The 21164-nt window shown below is 38.5% G+C and overlaps 1 protein-coding gene across 1 annotated transcript; it reads left to right on the forward strand.

The window, feature by feature from the left end:
• The first annotated feature begins 3476 nt into the window (after positions 1–3476).
• ESM1 (endothelial cell specific molecule 1) lies at positions 3477–15553 on the forward strand. The gene is made up of 5 exons (XM_074201994.1): positions 3477–3495; positions 5293–5317; positions 5448–5980; positions 11251–11397; positions 15320–15553. The coding sequence occupies exons 1-5, from the start codon at positions 3477–3479 to the stop codon at positions 15397–15399; spliced, it is 804 nt and encodes a 267-aa protein (XP_074058095.1). The 3' UTR covers positions 15400–15553.
• The last annotated feature ends 5611 nt before the right edge of the window (positions 15554–21164 follow it).

The raw sequence follows: 21164 nt of genomic DNA on the forward strand, positions 1-21164 counted from the left end.
TTCTGCTTTAGGACTCCAGATGCTTTGGGAACAATGTCCATTGTGTCTTCTTTTTGAATCCCCCACTCTTAAAAATGTTCTGTACCCAGAACTCTGATTTCTAACCTAATTTTCTTCCTAATACCATTTTGAGTTTTCTTCATGTAATTCCATGATCTCTAGGTTGTCTTTTTGATTAGAGAAGTTCAGATAATTTTCTTTTTTTTAATTTTTTAAAATTTATTTAAGGTAATGGGGTTATGTAACTTGCCCAAGGTCACACAACTAGGCAATTAAGTGTCTGAGGTCACATTTGAACTCAGGTTCTCCTGCCTCCGGAGCTGGTGACACTCTTCTCAGTTAATTTTCTATCATATTTTAATACAAGTTCATTATACTCTGGTGTCTCTGAATTTCTACTCATTCTTTTTGATGTGCTTATAGGCCTTTTTGTTGTATTCTCTACTTATGAACTAAGATTTTATTCAGGCTTTCTCCCTTGAACTTTTGGTTCAGCCTTTCTTTTGAATTCCCAAAGTTTTTTTTCTTCTTCACTGTTTTTCCTCCTCACTCTTGAACCACAAAGTTATTCACAGATACTCTGAGTCTCATCACTTTAGGTGCCATGGGAATCTTTACCCAGAGTGACTTTCTGGTCCCAAATGGTCCCAAATGTCCACAAATGAATTTCCAATCCCTTCTCTCTCTGGCATGTGAATTCTTTTCCCTCTAGCCAATTCTATCCTACCTACTTCTCTTTAAAATTGTTCTGCTTGCATGGCTGGATCCAGTTAGTATCTGCTATGTCTTATGGGGTTAGGAGAGGTTCAGTCTGATTCACTGCTGTGGGCAGACGTGGCAGAGCTGCTCATAGTTAGACCCAGGTGCACATGCTTAAGAGGTTGGTGGTCAGTGTGAAGAGTGGGGACACTGAGTATTTATTGTCTTCATTATTATTTTATGGTATTTTTTAGTTTGTATGATATTTCTGTTTTTTTATCTTATGGAGTCAATTTTTATTATTGGCACATATTTCATGCACTTATTTTTAAGTTTCTGATTGGCAAAGATTTGTAGAAAACAACTAAAACAAGAAAACATCTTGCTGATTAGGTGATCCTACTCTGTCTTCTGTGTGTGTCTGTGTGTCTGTGTGTCTGTGTGCATGTGCGTGTGCGTGTGCGTGTGCGTGTGTGTGTGTGTGTGTGTGTGTGTGTGTGTGTGTGTGTGTAGGACAATGGGGTTAAGGGACTTGCCCAAGGTCCCACAGCCAGTAAGTATCAATTGTCTGAGGTCTCATTTGAACTCAGATCCTTCTGATTCAGGGCTAGTGCACCACCTAGCTGACCCTCCTTATCTTTTTTTTTAATTGTTGAAATTTGATTGATTTTTAAATTTCTGGCATTTTCCAACATTGCCTTCCAATATAGTCTTTTCTTGCAACTAAAAAGTACAGTTAAATAAAACAGAGCAATACACTTACTATTCAAGTCCTTTAATTCAAGTCCTATTCAAGACCTTTAAGTCACCACTCCTTACTGAGTAGAGGGAAAAAGATTTCCTTATTAACTATTTGGACTCAGAATTAGTCATTGCATTGATCTGAGTGCTATTATTAGGTGCTATTTTCCTTTAAATTGTTGTGATTATTATGTAAATTAGTTCTGCTTACTTTGTTCTTCATCATGCCTTCTAGTATTCCCAAGTTTCCCTGAATTTTTCACATTTGTTGTCTTTTTTTTTTAGGTGTTTTTTTTTTTTTTTTTGCAAGGCAATGGGGTGAAGTGGCTTGTCCAAGGCCACACAGCTAGGTAATTATTAAGTGTCTGAAGCTGGATTTGAACTCAGGTACTCCTGACTCCATGGCCGGTGCTCTATCCCACTGCACCATCTAGCCACCCTACATTTGTTATCTTTTAAAGTGCAATATTATTCCTGCACATTCATGCATCACAATTCATTTGACCAGTCCCCCATCAATAGATACCTATTTGTTTCCTCTGTTTCAGCATCTTCTGTTCTTCTTTATCTACAATCTTCTATGAAGAACTCTTATTCTTGTGGTTTCAATCCTTACCTCTGTGCTTTTAAACTCCCAAATTTTTATTTCTCCTCTGTTCCTCTTACCCACTTCTCCAATTACTTACTAGAATCTTCTCAGTAGAATTCCAACGTCTTTCATCAAATTCATTATGTTTGAAGAGGATAATAATCAACATAATAGCTACCATGTGCGAGGTACTATGCCAGACACTTACAAATATTATTGTACTTTATCTTCACAGAAACTCTGGGAGGTAGATATTCTTATTCCCTAGTTTACAGATGGAGAAACTGTGGCAATCAGAGGTCAGTTGACTTCCTCAGGATTACACAGCTAGTAAGTATCTAAGATCTGACTTGACCTCAGCTCTTCCTGACCCTAGGCTCAGAGATCTATCCATTGAACTACCTAGTGGAACAAAGGAAATTCTTCATCTTTCCCTTAAAAAAAATCAGTTCCTCATTCCAACTTTGCTCTTTCAGTCAGAGACAGCACTATTTTCCCAATCATTCAGGCTCCACTCTTTGGAAATAGTTTTGGCTCTTCCCATTTTTTTTTTAGGTTTTTGCAAGGCAAATGGGGTTAAGTGGCTTGCCCAAGGCCACACAGCTAGGTAATTATTAAATGTCTGAGACCGGATTTGAACCCAGGTACTCCTGACTCCAGGGCCAGTGCTTTATCCACTATGCCACCTAGCTGCCCCCATTTTCTTTTTCTTATATAGTAAACAAGTCCCTAGTTATGAAATTTCCCCTCTTTGAAATAACTTTCAAAATGATTCCTTCCTTTCCTTTCCTGTTGTCTCTACTCATCTCAACATCACCATTTCATTTCTGACTTATGGTAGTCCTCTCTCAGCTGGTCCCATCATTCCATTCCTCTATCCGGTTCTGTGCTTCTTACTGCCAAAATAAACTGTTTCATCATCCCACTCAAGAATCTTCATTGGTCACCATTGTATATTATATTAATTTCATCAAGACTTCTTCACTTGGCTCTAAGGTCTTTTGTAATCTGTCTCTATGCTACCTATCCAAACTTATTTTCTATTACTTCCCAATATAGACCTTGGTCCTCATTTTTCTCTGCATATGCTATAGTCATTAAGGTCTCTGTGCTTTTCTCCATATTAATTCCTCTTCTTGGAATGATCTTTCCCTTCCCTTTAGTCCATCCAAATCCAAGTCATCTTCAAAGACCAGTTCAAACCTTCCCTAACAAGAGTTACAGAAATTTAGAGCTGCAAGGAACCTTGGCCAAGTCACTACTTTCCTTATCTCTAATATGGGAATATTAGTATTTGCACAAGCTTAAAGTTTCCATATGAAGGTGAACTCTTGTTGTTGGAACAGGAACAAGAACTCAGGGCTCTTTCCACTATAATGTATTATATTTTTTCCACAGATTTTTCCCTGGTAGAAAGGGTGAATGAGAACAATTTATTCCAACAGTCATGAAGATAGCTGAAGCAGGTATCGTGGAACACTTAGAGACTGGTTGGACTTTAAAGATGCCAAGATCATCCATTGCATCCTCGTTATGCCCAGTCATCCTGACTTTTTGTCTTGCTAGTAGACTTCAATGACTCAGGAGAAGAGAGTGAAAATGATGACTGTGCAACTCTGCTTCACAATTCAAATTTATGCACAAGTTAATATATCACCCAGGATGTCTTTGGTTCTCATGAAGAATGAAGGATGAACAACAATATCTTTCAATATATGAGGCCTAGAAAGACTATAGCTTCCATCTAAATACAATTAAACTCAGGGAATGAAAAGGAAATCAAGAACATTAAATATTAAAAAATAGTAACCATATATTGACTAGTATAAAATAAGTCTGCATTTTTTTCTTTTAGTACTTATTGCTCTCTTCTTTAACACTTCAGTATTTAAAAGCATTGCCATGCAATTAAATCTTTTAATGTTAGAAATTGTTTTCTCTTAGTCTTGTTTTAGAGAGAAATACATTGTTTTTTGCACTTTTCTTTCCAAGGCTATTTAAGATCTGGCAAGGGAAAGGTCACTTAATGAGGATTTGAAACCAGGCGGGATCTAGGTTCAAATTCTCCCTCTGACACTTACTAGCAATGAGACCTTAGAAAAGTCACTCACTCTCTGAACCTCAGTTTCCATTTCTACACCATTACTTCCCAGGATTGTTGCATCAAATGAGTTAATGCATATAAAGTATTTTGTAAAACTTAAAAATGCCACTTTGTCATTTAGAGTGCACCTCAGTCTTTATTTGAAAATATCCAAATTTAGTAATAAAGCAGCTTCCCCACTCTTTCCTCCTTCAATTTTCCTTCCTGGGGAAGGCCCTTGTTCTCAGGTGACATTTCAGGAGATCTACTCTGTCTTCTCTCTGGTCTGGTTGCCTAAAGGGTGGCGCCAACCACCCGTAGGCTGTGTGAGTTTGTTCAGTGGCCCCTCCTCAGGACTTCCCTAGCTGGAGCAATGTTCCCATTTCCCCGCTGGCTCCTCTGTTTTCTTGGGATAGTTGCCTGGTCTTGGCATTTCTGAGTAAGGACTCTGTCAGATGCCCTAAGGTGAGGGGAAGGACTTTGAATCTGTCCTGTCACTGGACAAGCAGAGCTGGTGATGGATTAGTCTTCTCCCCAGGCAGTTCTGGGTCAGTGGAAGTCCAACTGATAAGTTTTTTTTCTAGAATCAAGTAACCTAGAAACGCTAGCAGCAGGGGCTTTACCTCTTTTGTGGCTTTTTTTTTTTTGCATTGATTTTAAAGTTCAATCCTAGCTGCAATGTAATGTCTAAGTAGAGCTACAGAAATAGGTAGACATATGCTAAATGTGTCTTTGCTTTGGGAATTAAGTTTGCTTTGGAAATTGCTTTGGAAATAAGGTTTTGGGGAAAGGGAAAAAATCCAGGATGGTAAAAGCAAGGGTGGGGGGGAACTCCCTAACCTAATGCTTTCTTCTTCTGAGCACTGAAAAGGTGCAGTACAACCATTTCTTCTTGCAAGCGACCTTATGGATGTTGGATGAGCCCCCATCTGCCGCTGTGCTCCTTGCGATCCAGGCCTCTCTTTGCCTGTCCGGTAGCTCCACTTAACCCGAACCCTGGAACCTCCGGACTAGGGCAGATAGCCCTTCTTCTTTCCCAGTCACTGAATCGGGTCCCATCTGCCTCTTGACTTGACTTTTGGCAAGACAAAGCTTCGCTCCGCGAGGTGCCCTGTGTCAAGCCGCTCCTGGCCTCCAGGGTGGTATGCAATCTCCGCTTTCCCCCTGCCCCCCTTTGCAGACGTCCTTGAGCTTTGGAGACGGATGTGAGAGGGTTTCAGTCCTCATGCAAAACAACGGACTAAACATAACAGATGACATCAGCTCGGCCTTTTCAATTCCTGGATGGCAGCGGCGTGTTAATCCGACCTTCATCCTGGATTCCATAAACTGAAGCGGGAGAGGTTGGCAGGGGGACAGCTCAGCCGGATTGAGGAAACTGGTGACGGCGAAGCGTGCGGGCAGCCCAGCGTATAAAGCTCTTCGCTCGTGGCCGGGGCTCAGCCGCTCCTGGGGCTGCTTGACGGCCGCCTCCCGCAGCCCGGAGCGCGGGGCTCTAGCCCAGCCTCGTCCCGCAGCATCCTCTGCGCGCCGGCCCCGGGGCTCAGCCATGAAGGGCCTCTGGCTGCTGCTGACCGCGCTGCTGGCCGCGCCGCTGGCCCCCGCGCACCCGGGGGCCAACAGGGCCGGCCAGAGGTACGCGGTGGACTGCCCCCCGGCCTGCGACCCCGGCCACTGCAGAAGCGGCCAGCCCTGCAAGCAGACGGTGCTGGACGACTGCGGCTGCTGCCGCGTGTGCGCCGCCAACCTCGGGGAGACCTGCTACCGCACTGTCTCGGGCATGGACGGCGCCAAGTGCGGCCCCGGGCTGCTCTGCTATTTTACCGACCAGGAGGATGCTTTTGGCGAGGAGTATGGCGTCTGCAAAGGTAAACACGGGGCCCGCCGGGCAGGCAGCAGGTGGAGGGCTCCGCGCACTTCGAACGCTTCAGGGGGGCTTAAACTGCAGAGAGACCCCGGCGTCCAGCGGGTCCGTTTTTACAGCTGGGAAGACTGAGCCCCAGCAGAACAGTTAGGTGGCACAGTGACCAGAGCGCTGGATCTGGAGCCAGGAAGAGCCGAGTTCGAATACGACTCCCAGAGACTTAGCCAGTGTGGAGAGCTGGGCAAATCTCAGCCTCAGTTTCTTCATCTGTGAAATGCGTTAACAGAATATTACAAATTTAATATCATATACCTGATAGGGTTATTGTGAGAATCGAAAAAGAGAATCTAGATAAAGTGCTTTACAAATGTTAGGTGTCATTATTAAGTGAAAAGCTGAAGATCACTCAGAAGGTAATGCCAGTGAGCTGGGTGATCCCCGGCTCTGTGGCTCCGGACGCCGCACCCTTTCCACACCACTTTTACTAAGGACTCTCTTTAGTGCAAAGGATCAGGTGGGAGGCTCACACACCAAAGACACTAAGGGAAGGAATCGTCTTAAGTAGAAAGGATACCCAAAAGCCCCCATTAAAATCAGTGGACAAAGACAAAGCTGAACACACACACACACACACACACACACACACACACACACACACACACACACACACACAGAGCAATCTACCCCTCCAGTTTAGAAAATTCAGCAGAGAAATGCTACCAAAAAGGTTCTAACATCTTCCTTGCTTTTAAAGCTATTGGGTACTAGGTGTCTAGACCTGTTTGTTCTACAGGCTGTAAGCTTTCGAGATGGGTGATTCTTTAAACAGGAAAGGTTGGAGGGTATAGACAATTCAAGGCAAAATATTCCTTGGGGAGCAACAGTACACATTTAGCAATAGGTTGGGGGAATACCATCAGTATTCCTAACACTTTAAAAAGGATTCTTTGATAACCAAAACAAAAATGGAACCTTTAGACCGTTCAGAAAAATAGGATAAATGAAATCTGAAGAGAAGAAAGAGATGCAGACAGGAATGAGAGCAACCTTAGAAGTTGATAGGATGGTTTCTGTTCCCTTGAAATCTGCTTATTAAGAGTAGAGAGAAGTGTTTGTAAAATTTATTAAAACTTGAGTCCTTTTAATTTGCAATATTTTTGAATCAAGTTTCAACCAAAAGAACAATGTTTAAAAACCTTTACAATATCAGGAAACCTCTTTTCTCTTCTTTGGGAACTTTTACAGATGGGAAAATACCTTTCTGTAGGTGAAAAAACTAAAACTAAAAAGTGATCAGATTTTACAAATTAAAGCTTTTTTAATGAAAGCACTAAAACCTTTGATTTATTTCTTAGTAATTTCCCCAATTTAATGTAGTTGTAATGAAATTGTACCTTTAAAAAAAGAATGCAGCTATCTAATATTGAACTGTTGAAGTTTATCTAATAATTCCTCAAGATCTAAATATAACTTAGAAATGACAGAAAGTGCCAAGAACTGGAAATGTATGTTTTAAATTTTAAGTGGTTGTTGTAATTATTATTGTTGTTATTACCATCATTAGCTTCCAATGTAGTCAATTTGAACAGTAGGAATGATGGACCTTAATGAAACATCTATTTGACAAATTCTCTCTCTCTCTCTCTCTCTCTCTCTCTCTCTCTCTCTCTCTCTCAAACACACGCACACACACACACACACACACACACACACACACACACACACACACAAACAAAGATCTTTTGTTTGAATAGGATTGCATTTTTTGTAAATAGCAGGTTTTATCATTCAAAAAGACCAATGCTCTTTGCAAGCAAATGAAAGAGGAAGTGCTTAACACAATCACACTTATAATATAGCAAGTATAGACCATAGATTGTTTTTCTCCTGGCATAGAATAGTCTTTTTAACTGTATGTTCACATATGAGTAAAGAAGCAATTTGTAAAGATTCCAAATTCTTGCAGCAAGTGGCTCTTCCACTGGACTGGTGTAATAGCCATTGAGTGATGCCAGTTCTAAGGAAATTTTTTAGGATTCCTCTTCAGGCATCCTTCAGATTCTAGAGAAATTTTGCTATCGAGACTTCCTTCTCTCCTGGCATGAAATGTTGATTGGGGAAGCTTTTGTGAGCTTCTTGGAATGACATTTTGAACTCTATTCCATTTTGAGCTATCCAAAGTAGTTCAAGTTTGGTTGTGTCTAAATGATCTCAAACATCCAGATAAAAACTGGTACTTTATCCAAGTTTTTAATCATCCAGATGTTTGATGTTATATGGTCAAGATTCCAATCAGCCTGAATCTCTGTATTATATGCCTAACAGAAATCTATGTACTAGGTTTCTAGGGGATTAAAAAACCCCCACCTTATCTGAGAATTGAACTAAATTTTTAGGTTGCTGCTACTTATGTATAGATAGCTTGTCTCCCTTGAAGTTGTCTACATAGGTATCTTTTAGACCTCTCCAAATCACCTCCTCCCATATAATTTTGTTGAACTAATGTCTAAGAGTAACAAATCTTTTATAGAGTTCTGGTCACCCCTTGAGAAGGACTCACTTGAAACACTATCAATAATCATAGAATTTGAATTGGAAAGGAACTAGAGATGTCATCTACTTAATATCATCACCTTCATTTTACAGGGGATAAAATGAAGTCCCAGACAGGTTGGATTTGCTGCTAAGTCACAGAGATAGGATTTGTAAGAGTCCCAAATCAGGACTCTTACATTTATTTATTTGTGGCATTTTTGTTTCTTTTTACCTCAACTGAGAGGTTTCCTTTTTTTTTTCAATGGGAAGGCCATGAAAACAAGATTAGACTTCCATTAAGCAAATGGGTACAACAATTCACAGGCACCTTTAAAGCTTATTTAGTATTTTTAGGTTTCTAATGGGATTTATCTTCACTTTCCTGAACAGAGTTTTTTCCTACTGTTGTGACCCTATTTGGAATTTTCTTGGCAAAGACACTAGAGTGGTTATCCATTGCCTTCTTCAGCTCATTTAGCAGATGAGGAAACTGAGGCAACAAGTTTAAGTGCCATTATTAGGGTTACACAGCTAGTGGATTTAAACTCAGGTCTTCTTGCCTCCAGGTCTGGAATTCTAATTGCTGTGTTACCTAGCTGCCCCTAAGTAAGGCTAGTAAGTCAATGTTATTGTACTCATTTCAAAACTAAGAAAGTGATGGGGAGAGGAGGTTAGGAAAGAAAATTTTCTGGTTCTTTGAGGGACAGAACTGGGGTTATTCTTGCTTTCTTTCTTCCTTTTGGAGCTCAATCTACCACTCTCTATGTAGAGACCAAGGTTCCCATGTCTTGCCAATTGACCTTCCTGCCAGGCAAATGGACTGTGAATCACTGGAAAGAGGACTAAACCTAAGTTCAAAGATCCAAAGTCAAATCCCAACTCTGCCCCTTATTACCTCATATGAAAAGAAAAGCTTAGACCAGTTTTAGATTTATAAACCAACCTTATTCTCAAAGCTAAGCACAATTCATATTCCATGACCCCTGAGGAACTGGAAGGAGTGATTCTGTGCCCTTTGTAATTTTTCTTCCACTTCTCTACCTCTCTTGGTTTTCCATATAGCTAACCTATTAAAAAGGTGGTGTGTAGGGAGCAGCTAGGTGGTGCAGTGGATAGAGCACTCGTCCTGTAGTCAGGAGTACATGAGTTCAAATCCAGCCCCAGACACTTAATAATTACCTAGCTATGTGGCCTTGGGCAAACCACTTAACCCTATTGCCTTGCAAAAAAAACTAATTAAAAAAAAGTGGTATGTAGTGTTTGTGTGTGTGTGTGTGTGAGAGAGAGAGAGAGAGAGAGAGACAGAGAGAGAGAGAGAGAGAGAGAGAGAGATAGAGACAGAGACAGAGATAGAGACAGAGACAGAGAGACAGAGTAGACAAGTAGAGAGACAGAGTCAGAGACAGACACACACACACACACACACACACACACACACACACAGACAGACAGACATACAGACAGGAAGGACAAAGAGAGAAATATAGAGAGGGGAGAGAGAGAGAGAGAAACAGAGAGAAAACCAACTCCTGTTCAGAAAGAGAAAGAGAGCAGGAGATATAATATTGGGAAGTTGAAATCCCTTGAACTGGAACTGTGTCATCTCTGTCACCCGTTAACATTGAGGCCTCAGTTTCTCTGAAGCTCCTCCCACCTCTGAAATGCAACTTTTTTTATTCTGGAGAAAATGGCTATTTGTTGGCAATTTTGCTTCTAATTAAATTTTACAACAGGAGTAATTAAGGGAAATAGCCTAATATAATGGATAGAGCACTGGCCTCAGAGTCTGAGAGACCTGAGTCTAAATCCTTCCTTGGACATTTGATGTTTGTCCTTCATTCTTGAAGAAGACCATGACACCAAGGACCATGGCAAGCACATGAATCAGATTTGAGTGAGGGGGTGCTGTGTTAAGTCACCATTTTTACTTTTCTTTTCAAGGTCATCTGGGTCCAATGACCAAATATAAATCAGGATGATTGGAGATGGACCTGGGTATGAGGCAGTGGTTAAGTGACTTGCCCGAGGTCACACTCTAGTAATTGTCAAGTGACTGAGGCTGAATTCAAACTCTTGTCCTTATTCTAAGGCCAGTGCTCTATTCATTGCACCATGTAGCTGCCCCTTGGACATTTACAACTTATGTGAACATAGGCAAGTCACATCTCTTTCTCAGTTTCCTCATCTATAAAATGGGGCTAAATCATATTGCAACACTTACTTCACTACAGTTACTGTGAAGATCATGACATATCAGCTATATCACAGAGCTAGGGTTGGAAGGAAGCACAGAGGTTACTGGGACCAACCACCGCATTTAAAAAAAAAAGTGTCCTGAAACTGAGAAAAGCTAAGTACCCAGACTCAAATCTAGTTCCTGTGACCCCAAGCTTTCCATTATACCATTATTATTGATTCTTGAATTATCCGGGCTTAGCATTTCTGATCTGTTAGGAGAACATTTAAGTCTGAATTTTACTTTTTTTTTTTTGCAAGGCAAATGGGGTTAAGTGGCTTGCCCAAGGCCACACAGCTAGGTAATTATTAAGTGTCTGAGACTGGATTTGAACTGGGCTTTATCCACTGCACCACCTAGCTGCCCCTACTTTTTGTTTTTTTAGGAAATCTATTCTTATGAACTAGATATGTTTTTAAAAATTGAGTTTCATCTTCAAATCAGAACTAAAAAATGGAAATAATTAACTCCTCCACTAAACTTTTTTCTTTTAAATCCTGAAGAATGTCCTTATGGTACCTATGGAGTGGGATGCAAAGAGATCTGCACTTGTCAATATGGCATATGTGACAAGGTTACCGGAAAATGTTTGAAATTTCACTTTTTCCAGCCTTTGATGCCTTCTGGAACGAGATTGGTATCTTCTTCAGGTAAGAGTTTACATGGATTTCACAGTGTCAGAATAACCACATACTTGATCTAACAGTCATTCTTTTACTAATTAATAATTTTTATTTTATTTTATTTTTTGGTTTTTGCTAGGCGATGGGGTTGTGACTTTCCCAAGGTCACACATCTAAGTAATTATTTTCTGTCAGAGGTCACATTTGAATTCAGGTCCTATTGACTCCAGGACTGGTGCTTTATCCACTGTACCACCTAGCTGCCCCTTTTTATTTTATTTTTAGAGGATGAATAGAAAAAAGTAGTTGCTATGTATTCCCCTCCATATATGTAACCCAAGAGGAAGGCAGTTTAGTTTTTGTTATTTGTTTTTAAAAGGAGATGGAGGAGATATTGCAGGGAGGACAGGACTAAAGCATGTTGTTTAAACATTAAGGGATTTCTTGGAATAACTTTTCTTTTTTTTTCAAATGGAGAGTGAATCTAATTCACAGCTGATGATTAGTTTTTCCCTGTTTGAGGAGTCACAAAATAGGATATGGAAGTTTCATAAATCCTTCAGTGAACTGCTTTAGATATTCACTAGGCACAGCCACTCCCCTCCCATTCTCACTTAGAAAGAATGATTTCAATGATGAAATGTTCAAGCCAGTATATTAGAAGCTAACCTTTTTAAAAAGCACTTTAATGCTCATTTATTGTCTTGAAATGACCAGGCTTAGTCGATATTCCCCAGAATCTATAGGATGGGGAACAAGAAGCCTTTGTGGAATGAGCATTGTTGAAACACTTCATATATCTGGTATGTCTGGGCACTGGTCAATCTTCCACAGCTTGCTGTAGAGTCCTGAACATAGATTTTTTTTTTTATTGTAGGACTTTTAAAAATCTGTGATTACTTCTGTAGAGGCACTCCCTCTCCTAGTTCTGATTCCCATCCTTGTGCATATTTAGGAGTCATAGCTCTCCTAAATTGTTGTGGTCTGGCATCCAACCTTTCTGAAGATTGACCAGTCTGTCATTTTGGCAATGAGTTTTGGCCAGCCTGGTCCTTGGAGGGTGGTTAGCCCATCCAAATCCTTTCTAGGTTGATTTGGAGACCAGCCAGAACTCGCAGCCCTCTGGCATAGCCAGGGTCATGTTCAATTTAGAGTACTACAGTAGTGCAAATGGGGCATATATTAAATAATTGATCATTGTTGACTATTGGATGATTAATTCATTTGACTGACAATACGAATTCTCAGTGAGAAAATACAGATCAGCAATTCATTGATGGCTTAGAGCTAAAGTTCTTAACCTGGAGTCTATAGGTACCACAGGGTCCATAAACTTGGATTGAAAAGAAATTCATCTTTATTTTTATTGGCTTCTAACTTAAATTTAATATTTCCTTTGATTATGATTTTTTCAAAAAATGAAACTATTCTGAGAAACATTATTCTGCCAAGGGGTTAGATCACTAAAAAGGTTGTGAACCCTGTCTTAGAGGGGGAAAAAAACCCCAAACCCAAAAATTCAGGGCCACAGAACCAATATCCGAGAGAGTCTTGAACCTAGGCAGGGCATCTTGACTCCTGAGCCAGCTCTACCCATTATGTCTTGCTGCCTCTCTTAATTGGATAGCAGTTCATTTTATGTAGTTTTATATAAATTTGCTGCTATTCACTAATAAGTTATCTGTTCTACTAACCTTTAACTGAAAGTTAAAGTTAGTCTGACTCCTTACATTTCATTTTAATTACAACTGAGTTATATAAATAGTTACATATATGAAGTACTTTGTAAACTTTAAAATGCTATACAAATGCCAGCTATTGTTATTATCTTACTGTATTAGGTAAATGTGCCTCTTTTCCTAAGCTTAGGTGCTTTCTGCTCTGGTCTACATCAATGCAAGATTATATGCATTGAAAATTGTGCCCTCTGAGTTATTCTTATCATCCTCATATAAGATCACTAAGTATAAGAGAAAGACACAATGTTGACCATTGAAATGAACTGTAAATTGAAATACTCTTAACCATGGGGTTTTTTTCTTTTCAAATTAATGGATATGGTAAGGAATTAAAGTAAATTTAAGTAGATCCTTGTAATATTTATTTAAGGAACAAATATTCTTAACAACTTAATAGAGTGAGAACCACGAGGGCCATATTTTAGACATAAAAATGAAGTTCTATTCTTCATCCAGATTCTCTTTTAGCACTTCATTGCCAGGTAGGGGTGTTAATGGGGCATAAACTCTGGCATATGCTACTACACTGGGAAGGATTTACATATTGCCCTGATGATTGACAGTATTTATATCTCACTTGAGGATCAGTCTAGTCAAGAGCAAAAGGATTTGTCACCACTTTGACCACAGGGTGTTAAAATGTTTGATGAAAGCAGAGCTTGAACATGATATTTGAAGAATTAGAGGGATTGCAATTTGCTTTGGTGGAGGAAACCCAAACTGAGGACAATGAAGTTTTGGATTCATCCACTTATTTTTTCTTTCATATTTACTTTTAACTTAGAGGTATTTTCTTTATTTTTTCCATATTGACTCTAGAATAGAATATTAGCTGAAATTATGAGTGAAAAATTGTTCAGTCTTTTAAAATTTTTATGATTTATCTATGAAGTCCTCAGAACTTGCATGATCATGTGATTTGAAAATATTTTGATTGGTTAGAGTGCTTCCAGTATAGATTTAAAAATTGGGCACATAATATGAGCTCTCTCTTCAATGAGAAAATACATTTTATCTTTTATTTTAAAAACAGGACAGCTGTGGATGTATACACCTTCAGACACTTTCACTATGTGAATTGATTTTGATTCATTTAATGGTGATTGGGGGAAAAGTATGTCTTGGAAATGAAGGCTACATAAAAACACAAATTATAGATTAAAATGCATTTTGTGAGATTTTTTTCCCCTTAACCATTTGTAGCTTTCTCTTTCATTTTGCTTTATAAAAGGCCAGGGTCAGAAAGGAACATGAAGGATTCTCTTGTTTATTCCCCTCTACTAAACTACCTCAAGATGAAGATTAATCCTATACCCTGTTTTGTTTTCATTTTGCGAAGAAGGGGATTCCATGACCTCCCAATATAGTCTAGTCCAGGGTTTAACAATCCTCAATGACAGGAAATTCTTCTGTATGTCTAACTTACATCCTTCATGCTGCATCATAGACACCATTTCCTCTTGTTCAGTTGGCCATAGGAAATGAATAGCGGTTGTTTTCACTGAGTTTTGTCTTATTCTCCTCTTTCCTTGTCAGATTTCACAAAGACCTTTAGTTCCACCTTGATCCCTTGTGTTCAAGCTCATTTTGGTGTTGGAGATCAAGTATGAATGAAATCAAAGACCTCTGAACCTTTTGCCACAACTATTTATGGAAATTTACACCCCTTAGGTAGCCTTTCTCCCTTCTTTTCCCTTTGAGTAGTTCTCTAGTTTGGACAAAGAGGCAAGAAAGATCATCGTTCACTTGTATCTAGGAAACCTATTTTATATATTTCTTAGAAATCTCATGTGAACCACTTCATAGAAATCATACCACTGAGTGATACTGGTTTCTCCATGGTAACCAAACTTTTGTAACAAAAACTGAGTCCCAGAGAAGTTACATGTTCCTGTTTTTCCTTCTTTTTAAAGATGAAGAATTGAAGCCCTTGAGTTTAGGTGACTTGTCCAAGATGACACAACTTATAGATGGGTTCTGGTGATACAAATATACATAACAAAAGTTTCTACTTTCAAGGAGTTCTAAAGCACTTTGAAAATCATAAGTTCTATATAAATGCCAGCAATTATTATAACATGGTTGAATAAGCAAATACTTTCCCACAAATTAAGGATTTAAAACACAAAACGATAATTTTCTCAGAAATCTTTGTGACCAATGGATGTACCACAGACAACTAGATCTAATTTTTGTTCTTGACCTCACAGATAATGAACTGGCTTCTGGAGATGGCAATGCGGTCAGTGCAGCTCACCCTCCGGTAACGAAATGGTTAAAGCCCCGCTGATATTGGATATGGTTTGAAGGGATGGCCAGAAGAATACTCCCCTTGAAGAAATTGTTCAATACACAATCACACATTTCAAGAGCAATCTAGCTTAACCAATAGGAAAACTGGATTTCTGGAGATCAATTATGATCTAGTGTGACTCCAGTGGGGGTGGGGGGTGGGGAGGAGGGAAGATTATTTACATTCTGTAAATTGCATATGATTGGACACTTTTGTTTTGATAAGTATTTGAACACTAGACATATTCTAGATCTGTTAGATATATAGCAATAATGAAGAGCTAAAGAAAAGATATTTAACACCAATGTTCAGGTGTGGTGACCAAAGAGAAGATGTCCAGAGCTAAAACCCCCAGCCTGTCCTTTCATTGGTATGAATATTGATACCAAAGGTGCAACAGTGAGAGGTGGGAAGACTGGGAAGGGGTGGGGCAAAATCCATATGCCAACTTGTATTCTTGTGTTGTCTTTTCATTCAAAGTGGTGGTTGTAATAGGATTGAATGCTTTCTTTCACAATGAGAAAAACAAAGGAAAATCAAAATGAGAAAACAATGAAAATAAGTGAGATGAATGTCTGCTGCCCATATGAGATTATGTAAATGTGGGTAACACTGGGGCAAATTTTAAAAATCAATTTATGATATCTACAGACTCAGATGACTTGTGGTAGGATCCTAGGACTGGGGGGGAGATACAACTTTCGAATTGATTTTAAATAACTAGTTTCCACCTCAGAGGCAGGATATGGAGACATTTTTTGTTAGTTTTGGGGAAAAGGGTAAATATTTATATATTTTTATAAAGATATATGTTACTATGATTCACCTTGTATGCCCATATTTATCTCTTTCTTGAGGAGATGATCACGACATAGACTATGCAGAAGATGATAATGGAGGAATGGAAAGAGTTAACTAAAGGCAGCTTTAACTTTCCAAATATGAATAGTCTTCTGGCTTGATGGCAATTATAATAATAGAAGTCATAAGCATAAGTGGAACCTCAAACACTTCAGCCACATGACAATTCATTTTTGTAAGATTTTCCTCAAAAATGTACTGTGACTGAAAAGTCATTCAACTTCACAATTGCAAATGACTCCTTGAGCAAAGCGGCAAAGGGAAGACTAATTTTAAGCTGATAGCAATTATGCTGGCTTTTTGACTTTGAGGGATTTGATGCCCTTTTTTTAAACCTGGAAAATTAGGATGTATGGTGGAAATCGGGGTACAATTACAACGATCCTAGAATAAGCAGCACTACTATATAAGATGCTGGCCGGGAACATTTGCAAAATATTTTATTTGAAGTTAAGAATGAGTTATCATTGTTGTTGTCGTAATAATAATAATTTTTATTTAAAATAATTTTACTATTTACATAGATCTTAGGCTCTAAGTTTGTGGTAGAGTTGTGAATGATAGGTGAGATCTTTGAATGTAAACCTAATAAGCTGTTTGATTTTTATTTTTAAAAGGACATGTTCATTATTGTTCAATAAAAACCAACTGTTACTATTATGGGTCTGCTTTTGATTTAGTATTGCTCTACTCAAGTGGGCCCTCTCCCTCTCATCAGGATTATTACAATATTAAATGAAATGGACTAATAGGTCTCATTCAACCTTCACAAAGTTGATAAATTAATATTCCTGAAGTATAGGTCAGAGTCGCTCCCTGTTCAATAATTTTCATTGGCTCTTTTCAAGCAAGCTAAAATACAAATATCTCTGCTTGGGCTTTATAAAGATTTTGACAATCTATCTGTAGCCAAGCCTTCCTTGTCCTGTCTACATCACAGCCAAACCAATGAGTCAAGTGGCTCTCCATCCTCTTTATCCAAAAGATTCAGTGTAGCTACCACCTCCTAAAAGCTTTCTGAGACTTTTAGATGTTTTTGTTGTTTGTTTTTGTTTTTTGCAAGGCAATGGGGTTAAGTGGCTTGCCCAAGGTCACATAGCTAGGTAATTATTGTGTCTGAGGTTGGATTTGAACTAAAGTCCTCCTGACTCCAGGGCTGGTACTCTAACACACCAAGATCATTCACTGAATCTTGGACTGTTGTCAGTCATCCTGATTTTTGTCCTGCCACTGGACTTCAATGACCCTGGAAGAGAGAGTGAGACTAGGAATTTTGTTTAGCTCTGATTTACTTAAATCCAATTCACACACTAATCAAGACATCCCATGATGTCATTGGTATTCTTAGAAAATGAAGGACCAACAACAGTAACAACAATGTCGTTGCTGATTTGAAGTCTTGTTCTTGTTTCCCTCTAATTTCATCAGATGATCTGATGATTAGAAAGTAGGTTCCTCACTGACTTTCCTGCTTAAGAAGATTCTCCCTTTACCCAATAAGGTAGTCCAGGACTTGGACAACATCCTTCTAACAGCCACTACCTGGGAAGTAAATAGGTCCTGTTAGTGCAGAGAGGAGGGAGAACAGCACTCAAAGATGAATTCTACTTCCTTCTGGATAGGTTTTTCCTTATCCTACCATAGGTCAGCAGTCAGTCATGTTTGGGATAGTTACAGTTCCCTTTTGGCTAATGCCAATACTGTTGCTCATTTTTGTTTGTTTGCTTGTGTAAGTAGATGTGTTTTTCCCGAGCTCTGAAGGATTAGATGGACTTTCTTCTCTTTTATTCACATGAAACAATCAGTCAATAATCTTTTATTAAAAGGTTACTAAGTGCCAGGCATTATATCAAATTCTGGGGATGTAAATGCAAAAACATTGTCCCTACTTTTACTTAGACAAGATTTATACAGTATAAATGTGAGATGATCTCAAAGGGAAGTCACTAGCCGTAGAAGGGACAGGAAAAGTCACTTAAAGAAACTAGGATTTGAGATGAGTCTTGAAGGATGCAGAGGAGTCTTGGAGGTGGAGGAGAGGAGGAAGGGCAATCCAAACATGGTGGGGGAGGGGAGAAGGGAGAGCATTCAGGTTTTTTTTTAAAGCATGTTTGGTTTGTTTTTCAGCATTTTACAGAGTAACTAAGAGATGTTAAAAAGAAACCAATATTCAATGACATAGCATAGAGGTAGGAGGGACTAGTGGTAGAATGTTGGACCTGGAGTCAGTAAGACTGTGATTCAATCTTATCACAGACACTTACTAGTTATGGGACCGAGCAAGTCAATTTATCATTTTGTTTCATCATTTGTAGAATAATGAAGTTGGACCTGATGGTATCTAAGGTTCCATCCAGTTCTGCTTATCATTCCAGATCTGGAAGGAGCCTTAAACAGGTCACTGAGAAAGATCATATAGGCAGAATCAGCATTGGGATTCAGTTCTTATGACTACCAATTCAGCACACTTTTTGCAGTATTACACTGAAATTTGAATTATTGTGTGTGTGTGTGTGTGTGTGTGTGTGTGTGTGTGTGTGTATACAATGCAATGAGACATTAACACAACTTAACCCCTCTAATATTCTTGACTAATTTGTGTAAGATTTGCAATTGAAGCATAACTGTAGTAGAAAAAGCTTTGGGGGCAGCTACAGAGTAGTGAATTAGAGCACTAGTCCCAGAGTCAGACCGACTGTGACCCAGGGCAAGTCATTTAAACCTGACTACCTCCAAACAAAGAGCACTGGATTTGGAGTCCAAAATACCTGTGTCCTTGGGCAAGCTCCTTTAGCCCTCTTTGCTGCCCCTAATTTCTTCTATTTCTTCTTCTATAAAAGGAGATAATTCCTTTTATAGTTTTATAAAAGGTTTGTTGGGAGAATAAAATAAAATAACATTTGGAAAATGTTTTATAATAAATGCTTTATCACATAAGTAATAAGTATTTTAATGAGTAATGTATTTTCCAAATTGACATTTTTATTAACACCAAGAGTTTAAAAAATTATTATTTAATGTTTTACATGATTGCACATGTATTAACCTATAACAGATTGCTTACCAACTCAGGAAGGGAATAAAGGAGGGAGGGAGGAAAGGAAGGAATGATAGAATTTGGAACTCCAAACTTAAAAAACAAATGCTGAAAATTGTTTTAACATAATTGGGGAGGTGGCGGCTAGGTGGCGCAGTGAATAAAGCACTGGCCCTGGAGTCAGGAGTACCTGGGTTCAAATCTGGCCTCAGACACTTAATTACCTAGCTGCGTGGCTTTGGGCAAGCCACTTAACCCCATTTGCCCTTGCAAAATCCTAAAAAAAAACATAATTGGGAAAAATAATATATCTTTAAGAAATAGATGTTCACTTGAGTTGAAAAAAACTATTATTAAAAAAACAATAGAGCAAAAATGTTTCGCAGAATCAGTGTGACATTTAATCTGATGATCTTCTGAAATTGTTAAACTACCCCAAATACGAATTCCTTTTAACAAAAAAGAAAAGAGGATTAGAGCAGGGAAAGGAAGAACTAGATTAGATGGGTGAGAGCTTGTCAGTAGGAATCACTGATACAAAGGCATCAAGAAGTTTATACTCTTACTTTTACTGGCTTTCACTAAGATAAATTTCTCCTCTTGAAACAGCAACTATCCACTTGACCTATGCACAACAATGAACTAGGATAGTTCATGTCACTTTGACCATGAAGAAGGTCATTCAAACAGTTGTATGACACTGTCTTGGGTGCTGAGGATACAAATACAAAATACAAATTTTACAGGGATACAAATCCCTACTAATAAAGCACTTACATTAGAATGGGGAAGTAAACAAGGTTATGTATATGGTGTATATATATATACACCATATATATAAATAATAAATCTAAGGAGAAAAATATATATAGTAGTTAATATAGTGGAATGCATACTAATGCATATATATGGTGGCATACCAGTTATTTTATATACATACAGAACATACTGTAATATAGTTGCATAAAGTACTCTAGAAGAATATCTAATAATACAAATCCAGTAATATTGAACATATAATAATTTAGTAGAATATACACACATAGTAATAGAGAGAAAGAACACTAGGAGGTAGACAGATCTGGAAAGGTTTTAGTCAGAAAGGACACCTTGGGCTGCATTTTGGAGGAAGAGAGTGATTCTTTGAGGTGAAAGAAGAAGAAAGATGTTTTATGGAGGACAGCCAGGATAAAGGCTTGGATAAAGGAGGAGTGCTCTGTGTGAGGATCAGAGAGAAGGTCAGTTTGACTGGATCATAAAAGGTAAGAGAAGAAATAATGATCAGAGAGACTAGAAAGAGAAAACACTTTAAAAGCTAAATAGATGAAATTATATTTGATTTTATAGACAATTAGGAGCTAATAGGATTTATTAAATGGGGAATGCCATAGTTAAATCTTGGAAAGTATAAATGATAATTTATATGGATCTCTCTCTTGACATCAAGAACTACTACTTCTTTTGGTCTAACATTTAAGCCTAAGCTCCTCCCTACCATGGTCTTAAATAATTCTATCTTTGAAGTCATTGAATGGTAGAGCTAACGATTTTCAGCATTGAGATGACCAGTTCTATGTGTCAGGAAGATTATTCTAGCTGTGATGTGATGTGATGTGATGTGATGTGATGTGATGTGATGTGATGTGATGTGATGTGATAAATGAGAATGGGTGGGGTAGGGCAGGGCAGAGAAGAGAGATTCTTTTCATCTCATTGTAACAAATACTCTTTACATTCAATGTCTAATATGTATAGTATATGTTAATATGTACTAATCTGGTATGACATAACCTATTTTCAGGTTTTCATTCATATGCATATGTATTTATTGACTATTATCCATGTGTATATATGCCTATCTATA

The sequence above is a fragment of the Macrotis lagotis genome, chromosome X (genome assembly GCF_037893015.1).
Source record: "Macrotis lagotis isolate mMagLag1 chromosome X, bilby.v1.9.chrom.fasta, whole genome shotgun sequence".
Taxonomy (NCBI): domain Eukaryota; kingdom Metazoa; phylum Chordata; class Mammalia; order Peramelemorphia; family Peramelidae; genus Macrotis; species Macrotis lagotis.

Excerpts from the sequence above, each read along its gene's own strand:
- ESM1 (XM_074201994.1), top strand. Across the intron at positions 5,318-5,447 it reads CTTGAGCTTTGGAGACGGAT|CGGGAGAGGTTGGCAGGGGG; the intron begins GTGAGAGGGTTT and ends CATAAACTGAAG. Across the intron at positions 11,398-15,319 it reads GAGATTGGTATCTTCTTCAG|ATAATGAACTGGCTTCTGGA; the intron begins GTAAGAGTTTAC and ends TTGACCTCACAG.